This window comes from Nerophis ophidion, linkage group LG02 (genome assembly GCF_033978795.1).
Source record: "Nerophis ophidion isolate RoL-2023_Sa linkage group LG02, RoL_Noph_v1.0, whole genome shotgun sequence".
Taxonomy (NCBI): Eukaryota; Metazoa; Chordata; class Actinopteri; order Syngnathiformes; family Syngnathidae; genus Nerophis; species Nerophis ophidion.
The window spans coordinates 24,655,801-24,673,125 of NC_084612.1; the positions used below are offsets into that span (position 1 = coordinate 24,655,801).

Sequence of the window (17,325 nt, forward strand, 5' to 3'; positions counted from 1 at the left end):
CGGGGGCCATTTTGATATGTTTATTTTAAAAACCAGTACAATATATGTATAACCAATATACATTTAGGCCTCCACTCAGGCTTGATCCCGGGGACCCCTAAGGGTTTTGGTCAAAAATTATTAAAAATGTGTCATTATTTAATATTATTTTGTTTTATCATTATTCAAGTTTTAAATCTCCAGATCAACATCAGGTCCATCTATTAATATAATGATTTTAAAAATTTAAGTTGGGTGCTCTTTTTATCAAAAGAAAACCTTGTTTTTTGATGGAAAAACACAAAATATGCAATATCCATCCATTTACTACCGCTTATTCCCTTTTGGGGTCGCAGGGGGCGCTGGCGCCTATCTCAGCTACAATCGGGGCGGAAGGCGGATTATTATGACCCAAATTTTTTTTAGGTGGAATATTTGATATTATATAATAATTGGAGCCTTAAAAATGTCAATAACTAATAACACCATTGATTTTAATTAATTATTTTTGGAGCAATGACACTTAAAAACAAATCACACTAAAATTATTGGGGATCCAAAAGGGTCTGACTCTTTAAAGTGTTAAAAAATAAACTATACATTTTTTTACTGTTTACTTTTAACACAATAATCTCGAGATCAACTTCTGATCTATCCGTCAATTATAAGTTTGATTGTTGTTTATGTTTTTGTTTGTTCATTTTAGGCACTTCTTTAAAAAAAACAGCTCAGTTTTTATATAGCTAACACAAAATATCCAACATTTTCCCCCAAAAATATCTCAAAGTGGAAAATTTAACGTGACGTAATTGGAACCTTGAGTAGGTCAATAATTCATAATGACATTGATTTTGATTGGGGATGGCGTGGCGCTGTGGGAGAGTGGCCGTCCTCAACCTGAGGGTCCCTGGTTCAATCCCCACCTATTACCAACCTCGTCACGTCCGTTGTGTCCTGAGCAAGACACTTCATTCTTGCTCCTGATGGGTGCTGGTTAGTGCCTTGCATGGCAGCTCCCTCCATCAGAGTGTGAATGTGTGTATGAATGGGTAAATGTTGAAGTAGTGTCAAAGTGCTTTGAGTACCTTAAAGGTAGAAAAGCGCTATACAAGTACAACCCATTTATCATTTATTTTGATTCATTATTATTTTTTAAAGAAAGAAAAAGCCTGCATGGTAGCTTTGTGTTATAAGAGTAAACATTGCAACATTTTTTGTTAGATTTCACCAGTTTGCTCTTTTATACCACTTTTTATGTTTTAAAATTTTTTTCAATCTTATTTTTAAAATGTGCCGTTAAAAAATTACCTGCGGGCCGCAATTGGCCCCTGAGCCACACTTTGGACACCACTGATGTACTGTATCAGTCAGGTCAGTAAATGGCTCTGATACTGGCTATGAACCCTTACCTCTTAACATAGACCTAGTTAGTTCCGAAGTTACTTTGGCGACCTATCCTGCTAAGTCCATATCCAAAGTTTATCCTCTAACTTGTCCTGCATATAAGAAATCCTGCTTTGTAGTAAAGGCCTCTGATACATACAGAATGGCAATGCTATTGCCACTATCCTTCTGGTTTTCTTTATACACCTTACTTTTATTACTTCTGGAAACTGATGCAATTTTTACAAATAACCGGCTGGGGGTGACCATAATTACATGTTTTCTTTATAAGGCAGTTTTTATTTATTAAGGACAAACAATATTAAAACAATGATTACGATTTTTAGCTTTTACCTTTCCCGCATTGCATGTCACACAGATTTAAGAGTAAAGCGGACGGCAAAAAGTAATATCATTTGATTAAGGGGTCTTGTTGCACACCTCCACTATGGCTTCCTGCAGTTTCTTCACAGATGCCGTCACCAGTTGGAAACTTTCCTGGAAGCTGCCGTTTCCCTCCATTAGCCAGGCAGCCTGAAGCTCTCTGATCCATGTCAGGAAGTCATCCAGCTGCTTCTGCACAACTGCTTGCTCCTCCAGCTCCGCCTGCAAAGCATGTCTGGCGCACAGCTCCGCCTCATAGGCCCTGTGGAGGTCAGTCACGGACGACTCCAGTCTGAGCATCTCCTGGAAAAGGATTGATTGATTGAAACTTTTTTTTTTCTTTCTTAGTTTATTTCGAACATGAGCACATTTACAACACAGTACATCACACAGTTTCATATCACCTCACATCACATCATATCAGAAAACGAATAGGAAGAAGCAAAGCTTATTTAATCCTTCCCCTTTCCAACGTCAGAGTGCCCACAAATACATACATTTATCTACTGAACCTCTTTACAGCAAAATAGAAAAATGACATCCGTGAATGAGGAATACAACAGTTCTGTAACATGTAATTAACTAATCCAGTCATTACCAACATACTGAGATGAAGAATATCTTATTTTCAATAAGGTTGAAAGTGTTTCTCATAATTATTCTTCTTTGTACTTTGTAAGTACTATTAATTTGAACAGCCTCTTAAACTGGATCATATCAGTACAATGTTTAACTTCTTTACTTAATCCATTCCATAATTTAATTCCACATACTGATATGCTAAAGGTTTTAAGTGTTGTACGTGCATACCAATGTTTTAAATTAGATTTTCTTCTAAGGTCATATTTCTCCTCTTTAGTTGAGAAGAATTGTTGTACATTCCTTGGTAGCAGGTTATACTTTGCTTTGTACATCATTTTAGCTGTTTGCAATTTTACCAAATCATCGAGCTTTAATATTTTTGACTCAATAAATAAAGGGTTTGAATGTTCTCTATATCCAACATTATGTATTATTCTAATTGATCGTTTTTGTAACACAGTTAACGAATGTAGCGCACATTTGTAGTTATTTCCCCATATTTCTGCACAATAACTCAGATATGGTAACACTAGCGAGCAGTAGAGAATATAAAGTGATTTTTGGACCAGGACGTATTTTGCTTTATTCATTATTGAAATGTTTTTTGCCACCTTATGTTCTATGTTTTGTATATGAGATTTCCAGTTCATTTTATCATCTAATATTACTCCCAAAAATCTGGTTTCTTTTACCCTTTCAATATCTACTCCGTCTAGTTGTGTTCGTGTCTGATGCTCTTTTCTACTGTTACCAAATAGTATTATTTAAATTTTACTGAGATTGAAAGATAGTCTGTTTTTATCAAACCATTTTTTTAATTTGTTAATTTCTTCCGTTATTATTTGTATTATCTTCTGTGTGTTCTCTCCTGAACAGAAAGCAGTTGTGTCGCCGGCAAATAAAACTAACTTCAAGTCCTTTGTAACTTTACAAATGTTGTTTATATAAAGATTAAACAATCTTGGTCCCAGTATTGATCTCCAGGGTACACCACAAGATATATCCAACCGTGTTGACATATTTTCACCCATCTTCACATATTGCTTCCTGTTGGTTAAATAGCTTCTTACCCAGTTCAATACCAAACCTCTGATGCCATATTGTTGTAGTTTTTGTATTAAAATATCATGATTAATTGTGTCAAGTGCTTTTGTTAAATCCATGAATACTCTGGTTGCACATTCTTTACCGTCTATTGCATTGGTAATTTCCTCTGTTATTTTGATTAATGCTATTGATGTTGAGATATTTGTTCTAAATCCAAATTTATTCTCCACGAGCGTCCCACTTTTGTTGATAAATGTATCTAATCTCCTATTGAATAGTTGTTCCATGATTTTGGAGAATAGTGGAAGTAATGAAACTGGTCTGTAGTTAGTGAACTGGTGTATGTCTCCCTTCTTATGAATTGGTACAACTTTTTCAATTTTCATTTTGTCAGGGAATTTGCCGGTTAGAAATGATACGTTACTGATATATGTAAGAGGTTCTGAAATGTCTCCTGTAACCTTTTTTATCGTTACCATATCTATTCCATGACAATCGGTTGAGGTCTTAGATTTATAATTTTTTACAAATGTGATTACTTCTTCTTTTGTCACCTTCTTAAGAAACATGGAATTGGAATTTCTGTCTATGAGCTCACTTAAGTTGTCAACTGTCCCATCATCTGCATTTGGAATTTTTTGTTCCAGATTTTTTCCGATATTAACAAAGTAATCATTTAAACGTTCAACTATTTGGTTCATATTGTCATTTTTTGTATTCCCATCTAGAAAATACTAGGGGTAATCTTTCTTAGCACCATATTTAATGATGCTATTTAGGATGCCCCATGTTGCTCTCATGTTGTTTCTGTTCTTGTTTAATAATTGACTGTAGCATTCCCTTTTAGATGTTCGTAGTATACCACTTAGCTTGTTTTTATATTTTTTATACTTATTTTCTGCCTCTATAGATCTGTGTTATAAATTTTCAATATAATGTGTTGGTTTTTTTTTGACAAGCATTTCTCTGTCCTTTTGTCATCCATGGTTGGTTGTTTTTCTTTTCAATCAATCAATCAATGTTTATTTATATAGCCCCAAATCACAAATGTCTCAAAGGACTGCACAAATCATTACGACTACAACATCCTCGGAAGAACCCACAAAAGGGCAAGGAAAACTCACACCCAGTGAGTTTGCTTCTTACTAAGTTCTTTGCAAGGACAATGTTTATCATAAAGTGTTAGAAAGGTGTTGAAAAAATTCCCATTTGAATCATTTCCATCATCTTCATTGTAGGGCTAGGCAATATTGGCTTTTATTAATATCGCGATATTTTTATGCCATATTGCGATATGTGATATATATTACAATATTTTGCCTTGGCATTGAATTAACACTTGATGCATCTAATCACAGCAGTATGATGATTCTATGTGTCTACATTAAAACATTCTTCTTCATACTGCATTAATATATGCTCATTTTAAACTTTCATGCAGAGAAGGAAATCACAACTAAGTCAATTGACCAAAACTGTATTTATCAAAGTTATTAGCAGGTGACTTTTCAAATGATGCTCTACATATTAGCAGTAATGCTACTTTTGGTAGCAACGCTTGTGCCCCACACTTGACAAATTAAGGTTGTCAATTCGACATATTCCCGCTTGAAGCCTAACCACCTGCAGACGATGGACCCCGTGCTGTTTTTCTTGGGAATTAATTCTTCCTTCATTTGTTACTAAGGGTGCAACGGATGAAAAAACTCACGCTTCGGGGATGTTTCTCGGATCAGAGTCAAGGATCGGATAATTTTTCGGATCGGCAAAAAAAAAAAAAAAAAGAAATAATAAGAAATGTTGTCGTTTTGTTTTGTACCACTTTTAAATTATTACATTAAAATATATAAAATCAAGTTAAAGTCCACAAGGTATAATATTTTCTTTTTAACATAATTAATGAAAAAGAGTGCCACATAAAAAAGGGATTTCTCCTTTCTTTAAACTTGGACCAATGACCATTATTTAAAAAAAAAAACTATTTAAAGTGCAACATAAGAATGCACAACAGCTTCCTTGAAACAAAGGTAGTGAAATAAAGCTTGACATCTGCAGTGATGCTGCTGTCTTCCACACTTGGAGCCATGGATTGTAGAATCCTTGTTTTCAGGGGCAGGATCATTGACACGGATGGTGAAGTTTCCGTGCTCAGCAGAGATGTAACAGTTTTGAGGGTTTTAACACTTAGAGGACCTCCTCTGCCACTCTCACATCATCATCAGACAGGATGATGATGTCTTTGACATTTGTCTTCAGTATCTTGTGGGTCAATTCAGAGTACTGTATATAGTTGCCTGATGCTCTAACATATCAAAAGTGCAGTTCCACCTTGTTGGGACATCATGTATGAGATTATGAGTAGGCAGCTTCAGCATTTCTTACATTGTCTTAAGCACAAGAGCAGCTGTTGTGCTTGGGTGGAAGTACGAAACCTTCCTGATCCTCCCAAGGAGGCGCTCCATCCTATTGACTGAGATGTGATGTCAAGTTCACTACATGTGCAAAGCACCCTACCTGTGGTCCCAGTCCTGCCTCATTCACTGCATTTATTAGATTTTTGGCATTATCAGTTGTGACTAGGATATCTTTATCTTTCATTCCTCCACTGCTTGTGTCAGTACCTGCGCAAGGTGACTCTCGTAGAGGAGGGATGTCTTCTCATCTCCCACTCTGCTGTGATGAAATGAGCTTATCGTCACATAGTTCCCCTGGACCTCCACCCTTCTGTCGTGAGCGCAACAGATGACGCTCGGGATAGTTTGTCCACAACTTTTTTCTTCTCTTGCTAACAAAAATCTGGCACAATCTTATCGCTGAAGTTGGTGCGCTACGGGATGTCGTGGCGGGACGGCGTGGCGCAGTTGGGAGAGTGGCCGTGCGCAAGCCGAGGGTCCCTGGTTCAATCCCCACCTAGTACCAACCTCGTCACGTCCATTGTGTCCTGAGCAAGACACTTCACCCTTGCTCCTGATGGGTGCTGGTTAGCCCCTTGCTTGGCAGCTCCCTCCATCAGTGTGTGAATGTGTGTGTGAATGGGTGAATGTGGAGGTAGTGTCAAAGTGCTTTGAGTACCTGGAAGGTAGAAAAGCGCTATACAAGTACAACCCATTTACCATTTAATGTGGCTGAAGCACATTCAGCATGTGTTTAAAACCCTCATTTTGCACAATGGAGTCTGCACCTTTAAAAACACAGATTAATTGGCACAGGGCGTTCAAGTTCCTCCGTTACTCCGCTCGCCATTACCACGCTTTGCGAACAACTTTTTTTCCTTTTTTTTTCATAAATCAGACCGCGGATCACGTGTTTGCCGAACCGAAGATATTGATCCGAACGGATCACGGATCAATGTTGATCCGTTGCACCACTATTTGTTACCATATTCGCACTTTCTTTCTCTCGTAGTACCTATCGACTGGGATGAGAATCAGCACTTTCGAGTCCGCTAGCATCACAGCTAACGTTAACCACGCTGCTACCTCTCTGCTGGGTTAGAACGTAAACGTATTTGACGTATGACGTGACAGTATGTGACGTGTGTAAGAACCTGCTCTTACACTCTGTGAGAATGAGACACAAGGAGTGGGAAGAACCTGTAGTGTAATGCCCGCAGCTAAAAGCAACTGCGTGAGAACGTATACTCGAATATTACGATATAGTCATTTTCTATATCGCACAGTCAAACCTGCAAAATATCGCATATATCGGTATATCGCCCAGCCCTACTTCATTGTATACATTGTCCCAAGTTTGTTTCCTCAGATCCTCCTTGAAGGGAATTATTCTTTCCTCTGTGCATAGTCTTTGAAATGTCTTTTTGTCAATGTTCTTCTTCTTGTAATTCCCATCATAAATAGTAAAAACTAGCAGATTTCCGCTGATGTGGGTTGTTAACAGTCCACTTGTTGTGTTATTATCAAATTATATTTTTTATATTCCATCCATCCATTTTCTACCGCTTATTCCCTTTGGGGGTCACGGGGGGCGCTGGCGCCTATCTCAGCTACAATTGGGCGGAAGGCAGGGTACACCCTGGACAAGTCGCCACCTCATCGCAGGGCCAACACAGATAGACAGACAACATTCACACTCACATTCACACACTAGGGCCAATTTAGTGTTGCCAATCAACCTATCCCCAGGTGCATGTCTTTGGAAGTGGGAGGAAGCCGGAGTACCCGGAGGGAACCCACGCATTCACGGGGAGAACATGCAAACTCCACACAGAAAGATCCCGAGCCTGGATTTGAACCCAGGACTGCAGGAACTTCGTATTGTGAGGCAGACGCACTAACCCCTCTGCCACCGTGAAGCCATTTTTTATATTATTATAATAATAATTCAATTTTTCTATCATACTTTTATTAGTAGATTGCACAGTTCAGTACATATTCCGTACAATTGACCACTAAATGGTAACACCAGAAAAAACAGTTTTTCAACTTGTTTAAGTCGGGGTACACGTTAATCAATTCATGTTACAAATATATACTATCAGCTAGGGGTGTAACGGTACACAAAAATTTCGGTTTGGTACGTACCTCGGTTCAGAGGTCACGGTTCGGTTCATTTTCGGTACAGTAAGAAAACAACAAAATATAAATTTTTTGAATTTAACAAAGTTGCTAAATCTTCCACCAAAAATATTTTTCTTAGTGGAATATTTGATGTGAAGTAATCGGAAACTTGGATAGGTCAATAATTTATTATAACATTGATTTTGATTCAATATTATGTTTTGAGCAATGACAGTTTGAAAGAAAAAAAAAACAGCTTTGTTTTATTAGTCAACGTTGCAACTTTTTCTAAATTACATTTAGCCTTTAAGCTTTTTTATTTCACTTTTGTTTATGTTTTTGTTTATTTTAATAGTATTTTTAGAATGTGCCGTGGCCCTTTAAAACATCAGCTGTGGGCCGCAAATGGCATCCGGGGCACACTTTTGACACCCCTGCTATAGATAATAAAAAATAAAATCTGATAAATCTATGGGTAAAAAGCAGAGCCTGGTGACGCATGCGTATTTATCATAACTTTCTCGCTCTCTCTGTTTCTGCCATTCCCTCACGAATGTTGCTGCGCACACCACTTTTTTTTTTGCTTTTAACCCCTTTTTAACCCTGAACGTACATTGAAAATACACGCAACCATAACTCAAAATGCCGGACATTCGAGGCATTTAAGAAACTCCACCTGGACAGCCCCGCAAAGAGGAAATATCCGGTGAAAAGAGGAGGAATGGTCAGTCTATTGTAGCCCAGTCGTTGCTAGCATGCCATGTGTTGTTGTTTTTTTGATTGATTGAAACTTTTATTAGCAGATTGCACAGTACAGTACATATTCCGTACAATTGACCACTAAATGGTAACACCCCAATAAGTTTTTCAACCTGTTTAAGTCGGGGTCCACGTAAATTAATTCATGGCGCCTCGGTGTGCATTGTTTACACAACGTGCGGCGCTACTTAATATATCCGTGTCGTTCGGTACACCTCCGAACCGAAACCCCCATACCAAAACGGTTCAATACAAATACACGTACCGTTACACCCCTACTATCAGCATAATACAGTCATCATACAAGTTAATCATCATAGTATATACATTGAATTATTTACATTATTTACAATCCGGGGGGTGGGATGAGGAGCTTTGGTTGATATCAGTACTTCAGTCATTAACAATTGCATCAACAGAGAAATGGACATTGAAACAGTGTAGGTCTTACTTAGTAGGATATGTAAAGCGAGCAGAGAACATAATGAGTTCAGATAGCATAAGAAAAAGTATATACATTTGATTATTTACAGTAGGTTATTTACAATCCGGGGAGATGGGATGTGAATGGAGGAGGGTATTAGTAAAGGGTTGAAGTTGCCTGGAGGTGTTGTTTTAGAGCGGTTTTAAAGGAGGATAGAGATGCACTTACTTTTACAACTGTTAGGAGTGCATTCCACATTGATGTGGCATTGAAAGATAATGAGTTAAGACCTTTGTTAGATAAGAATCTGGGTTTAACGTGGTTTGTGGCGCTCCCCCTGGTGTTGTGGTTATGGTGGTCATTTACGTTAAGTAGTTTGACATGTACTTCGGTATCAGGGAGGTGTAGCGGATTTTATAGACTAGGTTAAGTGCAAGTTGTTTTACTCTGTCCTCCCCCTGAGCTAGCCCACTTTGGAGAAGTGGGTTGGAGTGAGGTGAGATCTGGTATGGAGGTCTAAAAGTAACCGGACTAGCTTGTTCTGGGATGTTTGGAGTCTAGATTTGAGGGTTTTGGAGGTGCTGGGGTACCAGGACGTGCAAGCGTAATCGAAAAAGGGTTGAATGAAAGTTCCCGCTAGAATCTTCAAGGTGCTTTTGTTGACCAGAGAGGAGATTCTGTAGAGCAGGGGTGCCCACACTTTTTCTGCAGGCGAGCTACTTTTCAATTGACCAACTCGAGGGGATCTACCTCATTTATATATATCATTTATATTTATTTATTTATGAAAGAGAAATTTTTGTAAACAAGTTAAATGTGTTTAATGATAATAAAAGCATGTGTAACACATATAGATGTCTTTCTTTCACAAAGACAAGAATATAAGTTGGTGTATTACCTGATTCTGATGACTTGCATTGATTGGAATCAGACAGTAATGATGATAACGCCCACATTTTCAAATGGAGGAGAAAAAAAGTTGTCCTTTCTGTACAATACCACATGAAAGTGGTTGGTTTTTGGCATCTAATTCATCCAGCTTCCATACACTTTACAAGAAAAACATTGGCGGCAAATTCCGTAGCTTGCTTTATTGACATTCACGGCACCCGAGGGTCTTGTGAGATGACGCTGGCTGCTGCCAGTTCATCATTAGGAAAAATGACAGAGAGGAAGGCGAGAAACACTTTTTTTTTCAACAGACTTTCGCGCCGTCCCTTCCGTCAAAACTCTAAAGGCCGACTGCACATTTCCTATCTTCACAATAAAAGCCCTGCTTCATGCTGCCTGCGCTAACAAAATAAGAGTCTCGGAAAGCTGGCGTGCACAAGAAATGTGCACGCCAGCTTTCTGAGGGATCGCCTGTGCACGCTAGTTTTCCAAGACTCTGTATTTAGTTAGCGCAGGCAGCATGAAGCAGGGCTTTTATTGTGAAGATAGGAAATGTGCAGTCGGCCTTTAGAGTTTTGACGGAAGGTACGGCGCGAGAGTCTGTTGAAATAAAAAGTGTTTCTCGCCTTCCTCTCGGTCATATTTTCATAATAATGATCTTGCAGCAGCCAGCGTCATCTCACAAGACCCTCCGGTACCGTGAATGTCATTTAAGTGACGTCTTGGTGAAGATTGATGATCACTAATTTTTAGGTCTATTTTTTTTTTAAAAGCCTGGCTGGAGATCGACTGACACACCCCCCGCGGTCGACTGGTAGCTCGCGATCGACGTAATGGGCACCCCAGCTGTAGAGGAATCTCATTCTTTGGTTGACCTTTTTGATTATCTTGGTTGCCATTTTATCACAGGAGGGAGGGTATATTTTAGACATTTCATCATCTGTCGCCATGAAGGCATCACTAGAGAAATTAAAAATTATTAATAACAACAAATAACACTCTATTGTATGATAGTTTTGTTACAGCAAGTTTGAGGTTTCTTCCCTACAGGGAATTTGTCCTTGTCTCCAGTTGTGTTTGCTCATGTGATGCTTTTATTTATGGGAAGTATAATTTCTAGACCTCCTCAATGTGTTAAATGTCTTGAGATCTTTTCTGTTTTGAATTAGCATTATATTGATCAGGGTGTCCGAACTTTTTCCAGCAAGGGCCACATACATTACTAACAATTAGGGATGCAAGTCCACTGTCATACATTTTGTATATCAAATATCCTAAAACCAATACACTGTAGGTCAATCAATACAGTATGTGCAAACTACAGTACATCTAAATAACACATCCACATCTTAGCGTTGTGTTACAGAAGACAAAGCCCATTAGTGTATTATCTGATCCAACCCTCATAAGATATTAGCATTAGTAATCCTACGTTTATCGCTGATATTTGGTTCCGGACATGATCGCGATAAACTGATTAACTTCCGTGAAGTAGGAATCATTCATTATAAATCGAATACTTTCATAGCTATAGCCTAAAAATCATGTTTAGGACCGTCCAAAATTCTTTTTTTTAACATTATGAGAGCCTGTTCGACATGAAATAAAACCCTTTAGTCACCTTTACACTATTTTAGTCCAATATAGTAATTGGCTCAAGGCTGAGGCAACCATTGACCATGATAATGAACAGTGTGCTCTGATTGGTTTCAGGGACGTCAGCACCCTGTGAGAAAAATTGAGGAAAATTTTGAAAGAAAGAGGAAAAAAATTTATAATCACCACTAACTGCTGCCATTCAAACCCCAAAAGAAAATTCTGAGAATCAAGACATTTCCTGCAATTGGGTGCATTTCTATATCTTATCTTACCTTTAGATTTATTCTCAAACACCAACAACTTTTGGATGTCTTTTTGACACTTACATGTCCCATTTAATGCACCACAGATTTTTTTTTTTTTTTTTAGTAATTTAGTAACATTATTATCATTGAAAACGTAATGTCAAATTAAATAACATTTGGCATGTCTATCCTGTAGGTCAGTGGTTCTCAAATGGGGGTACGCGTACCCCAGGGGGTACTTGAAGGGATGTCAAGGGGTACGTGAGATTTTTTTTTTAATATTCTAAAAATAGCAACATTTCAAAAATCCTTTATGAATATATTTCTTTAATAATACTTCAACAAAATATGAATGTAAGTTCATAAACTGTGGAAAAAAAATACAAAAATGCAATGTTCAGTGTTGACAGATAGATTTTTTGTGGACATGTTCTGTAAATATTGATGTTAAAGATTTCTTTTTTGTGAAGAAATGTTTAGAATTAAGTTCATGAATCCAGATGGATCTCTATTACAATCCCCAAAGAAGACACTTTAAAGGCCTACTGAAACCCACTACTACCGACCACGCAGTCTGATAGTTTATATATCAATGATGAAATCTTAACATTGCAACACATGCCAATATGGCCTTTTTAGTTAACTAAATTGCAATTTTAAATTCCACGCGATGTATCCTGTTGAAAACGTCGCGGTTCGATGACGCGTATAATGACGCGTGCGTTTGACGTCACCGGTTGTAGCGGACATTTTTTTCCAGCCCGATCCAAGCTATAAGTAGTCTGCTTTAATCGCATAGTTACACAGTATTCTGGACATCTGTGTTGCTGAATTTTTTGCAATTCGTTCAATTAATAATGGAGAAGTCAAAGTAGAAAGATGGAGGTGAGAAGCGGTGTATCGCAGCTGCCTTTAGCAACACAAACACAGTCGGTGTTTGCTTGTTTAAAATTCCTGAAGGTGAAGCTTAACTATGGAACAGAGCGGTCAAGCGAACATGGTTCCCGACCACATGTCAACCGGCAGGTTTCGGTGAGAAAATTGTGGTAATAAGGCGGCTCTTACCGTAGACATGAGTGGAGCTTGCCTCCTCCTGTGTGGCTTCCTTCAGAGACACTGGCGGTCACCACACCTGTGGCTACACCCCTCCGACTTTCAGGTACCATATAATCTCATTAAAACACTAGTAGCACAATAAGCAGATAAGGGATTTTCCAGAATTATCCTAGTAAATGTGTCTAATAACATCTGAATCGCTCCCACTGCCCTCGCCATTTTTTTTTTATGGTCCTTCACTCTCACTATCCTTATCCACAAATCTTTCACCCTCGCTCAAATTAATGGGGAAATTGTCGCTTTCTCGGTCTGAATCGCTCTAGCTGCTGGTGGCAATGATTGTAAACAATGTGAGGATGTGAGGAGCTCTACAACCCGTGACGTTACTCGCACATCGTCTGCTACTTCCGGTACAGGCAAGGCTTTTTTTATTAGCGACCAAAAGTTGCGAACTTTATGGTTGATGTTCTCTACTAAATCCTTTGAGCAAAAAATTTGGCAATATCGCAAAATGATCAAGTATGACACATATAATGGACCTGCTATCCCCGTTTAAATAAGAAAATCTCATTTCAGTAGGCCTTTAAGTTGATGATTACTTTTATGTGTAGAAATCATTATTTATAATTGAATCACTTGTTTATTTTTCAACAAGTTTTGTTATTTTAATATCTTTTTTTTCCAAATAGTTCAAGAAAGACTACTACAAATGAGCAATATTTTGCACTGTTATACAATTTAATATATCAGAAACTGATGACGTAGTGCTGTTTTTTATGTCTTCATCTCTTTATTTCAACCAAAAATGCTTTTCTCTAATTAGGGGGTACTTGAATTAAAACATTTTCACAGGGGGTGCATCAAGGTTGAGAACCACTGCTGTAGGTGTTGAACTTGCGTTGCTTTGTTTTGTTTTGTGTGTATGTGAGGTGCAATCATATGCGCACAATATGTATTATGTATAGCTCAATGTTTAGTTCTTTGATGTTTTACTTTGTAGCTGTATGTAGAAATGGCGCCGCTGAAGTGGCAGCCAGCCACATCAGCATCCACTCTCTTTTAAGGTATTTTATGTCCTTTGGGTTCCTTAATGTTTCTCTCTCGTTTTCATGCGTTTGTTTTTACTATTTGTGTGGACTTTTGTACCTGCACCGCAACCACATAATGTCCCTTTTGTGGAATAAATAAAGCATATCCTATCTTATCTTAGTATTAATTGTACACTTTGCTTTTAAGTATAATTATTATTTAGCTACATTAGACATGATCTTGGTTGAATTTGATGAATCAGACCTCATTAGAATGGGCTAGTATACCTAATCTGGAGGTCCGTGGTTGACCCACCTGTGTGTCCGGGGGATGTTTTCTGTGGGGCTGATCCTCCGGAAGCAGGACATTGGGTGGAATAGACAAGCAGCGAGTAACCACAAGCGCCCCCATGGCCTCTGATATATGCTTAAAACGCTGACATAAAAAGTGTTGTAGCTTCCGGGTACACTCCCGAGCTCGCACCCGCAGCTGCTCCACCGCTGCTTCCGACTTGCCTTTCCTCAGTTGTCGCACACACTCTGTCTCCACCACCGGCATGATGTCGCACAGACAGTCCCAGAAGGCGCTGTTGACCCGCAACATGCATGTCTGCGGAGTGAAGCCGAAAAACTGCGACTCGTACATTTGTAAATATGACGAAGGGAGAATGTCTAACTCATCACAGGAGTCTTCTCTGACTTCCATTTTTGTTTATATCTTTCCCGCTTCTTCTTCAACTTCTTCTATCGTTTAATGGCGGCTGGCAACCAATCTTTAAGTGCTCGTTACCGCCACCTTCTGAACTGGAGTGTGAATGGAGACGCGAACTGAATCTATCCATCTATCCATCCATTTCTACCGCTTATTCCCTACGTGGTCGCAAGGGGCCTATCTCAGCCACAATCAGGCGGAAGGCGGTGTGCACCCTGGACAAGTCGCCATCTCATCGCAGGAACTTAGTCTAGTTTATTTTATTTTTTAACCCTGTATTTTTTTAATGTTATACTCATTCAATACCCACAACTCCTACATCAGCTGGTATACCTATATACACGCATTTACTCTGATAATAATATTTTTTTATATATATTAAATATCAATCAATCAATGTTTATTTATATAGCCCTAAATCACAAGTGCCTCAAAGGGCTGCACAAACCACAACTAGATCCTCGGTAGGGCACACATAAGGGCAAGGAAAAACTCACCCCAGAGGGACGTCGACCATGATGACTATGAGAAACCTTGGAGAGGACCCTAGGGGACCGAAAGCAATGGATGTCGAGCGGATCTAACATCAATCAATCAATCAATCAATGTTTATTTATATAGCCCTAAATCACAAATGTCTCAAAGGACTGTACAAACCATTACGACTACGACATCCTCGGAAGAACCCACAAATATATGATATTGTGAAAGTCCAATCCATAGTGGATCTAACGTAACCGTGAGAATCAAGTCCAAAGAGGATCCAATATAGTAGCGAGAGTCCCATCCAAAGTGGAGCCAGCAGGAAACCATCCCAAGCGGAGGCGGCTCAGCAGCGCAAAGATGTCCCCAACCGATACATAGGCGAGCGGTACATCTTGGGTCCCGACTCTGGACGAGCGGTCCATCCTGGATCCCGATTTTGGACAGCCACCGGACCAGGCCCCCTCCACTAGGGAGGGGGGGGCATAGGAGAAAAAGAGAAGAAACGGCAGATCAACTGGTCTAAAAAGGGGGTCTATTTAAAGGCTAGAGTATACAAATACGTTTTAAGATGCTTCTACTGAGGTAGCATCTCGAACTGTTTCCGGGAGGGCATTCCAGAGTACTGGAGCCCGAACGGAAAACGCTCTATAGCCCGCCAACTTTTTTTGGGCTCTGGGAATCACTAATAAGCCGGAGTCCTTTGAACGCAGATTTCTTGCCGGGACATATGATACAATACAATCGGCAAGATAGGCTGGAGCTAGACCATGTAGTATTTTATACGTAAGTATAAATATTGTCTTGTTTCTGAAACTACGATCTTCTTACTGATCAAATTACTGCTTTACTTGTCTTATTTTTGTTTATCCAATTAACTGCCATGTAAATCACTATTTAATCCCTCATAAAAACAAATAATTTGCCACTCACAGTTGTCCCTTGCCACATCACGTAGGAAAGTTTTCTTATCTCCTCTAATTTCATAGTCTTTTCGATGTATTTGGCGCTAAATTAAGTATTTATAAGCATAAAGAATGGCTAAATAGCCTTCAACCATCAATTCTAGAGAAGTATTGGCCACTGGATGAAACCAAACCAATCAGAGCGGGCTCTTTAGTATCGTGGCCATTGATTGGCTCAGCCTAAAACAACATTACTACACCGGATTAAAAGAGTGTAAAGATGACTATGTGAGGGTTATTTTATGTCTAGAAGGCTCTCGTAATGTTAAAAACAATATTAGAAGATTGTGAACATGTTTGTTATGTTGTAGCAAAGAAAAAATTTGATTCGTAATTAATAATTCCTACTTTGCAAAAATGTATTTACCACAGTCAGGCTTGAAACCTATGAAAAGCAATAAGCGGGAATTTACTGGATTATTTTATTCAAAACAATAATTCTTTGTGGATTAACTGCGTATTTTTAGTAGCAGATCTGTATGTATTGTAACATAAACTGAATGTTTTTCCTCAAATTTTTTTTTCTTTCTGATGATGATTTAAATGTCTGTTTTCAACAGTTGCATTTTTATGTCTGAGTTGTCATACATCCACTGCAGTATGCCCAGAATTGGGATTGTGGATCTTAATCGATTATTATCAATTTTAACTTTTTAATTTTTATATCTTATTACACACCCAAAGTTTTATGTTAAATGAGCTGAGATAGGCTCCAGCGATTCCCCGCGACCCCAGAAGGGACAAGCGGTAGAAATGGATGGATTGATGATATATATGTATCATGACATTTTAATTATTTAGTCTATGCGTACAATTTTAAATATGATAATATATAGATAGAATAGGTTATAAATAGAATAGGTTAATATCGATCGATCAAATTGCACTTTTTATTTATAGGTAAGTGGCAACACATTGTGCTTTACAGAAAAAAAGAAAGAAGAAAACATACTCATACAAACACACGCACACACACATTTACACGTGTAAAAATAAAATTCAAATAATGCATTAATAAATTGATAAAAGCAAAACACTGAGAAAATAGTAGTAGTAACAATATCAACAGATAAAATAGGCCAATATGACAAAACATTTATCAATTGGTAGATTAATTAAATAAATATATTATAAATACAATAGAATAAGTATAATAGGATAGGATAGGTTTTTATTGTCATTGCACAAGTACAACAAAACTTAGTTTTCAGCACAAACCTGTTCAAGATTAGACAAACAAACAATGTACAGGGTTACAGAACAAGAACGCT

At 38.3% G+C, this 17,325-nt stretch overlaps 1 protein-coding gene across 1 annotated transcript; it reads right to left on the minus strand.

Moving 5' to 3' along the window:
• Positions 1 to 1,641: 1,641 nt before the first annotated feature.
• Positions 1,642 to 14,655, minus strand: mis12 (MIS12 kinetochore complex component). Its single transcript, XM_061880177.1, has 2 exons — positions 14,211 to 14,655; positions 1,642 to 2,049 (listed from the first exon to the last, which is right to left on the minus strand). Exons 1-2 carry the CDS (start codon positions 14,598 to 14,600, stop codon positions 1,783 to 1,785), a joined length of 657 nt encoding a protein of 218 aa, XP_061736161.1. The 5' UTR covers positions 14,601 to 14,655; the 3' UTR covers positions 1,642 to 1,782.
• Positions 14,656 to 17,325: the final 2,670 nt, after the last annotated feature.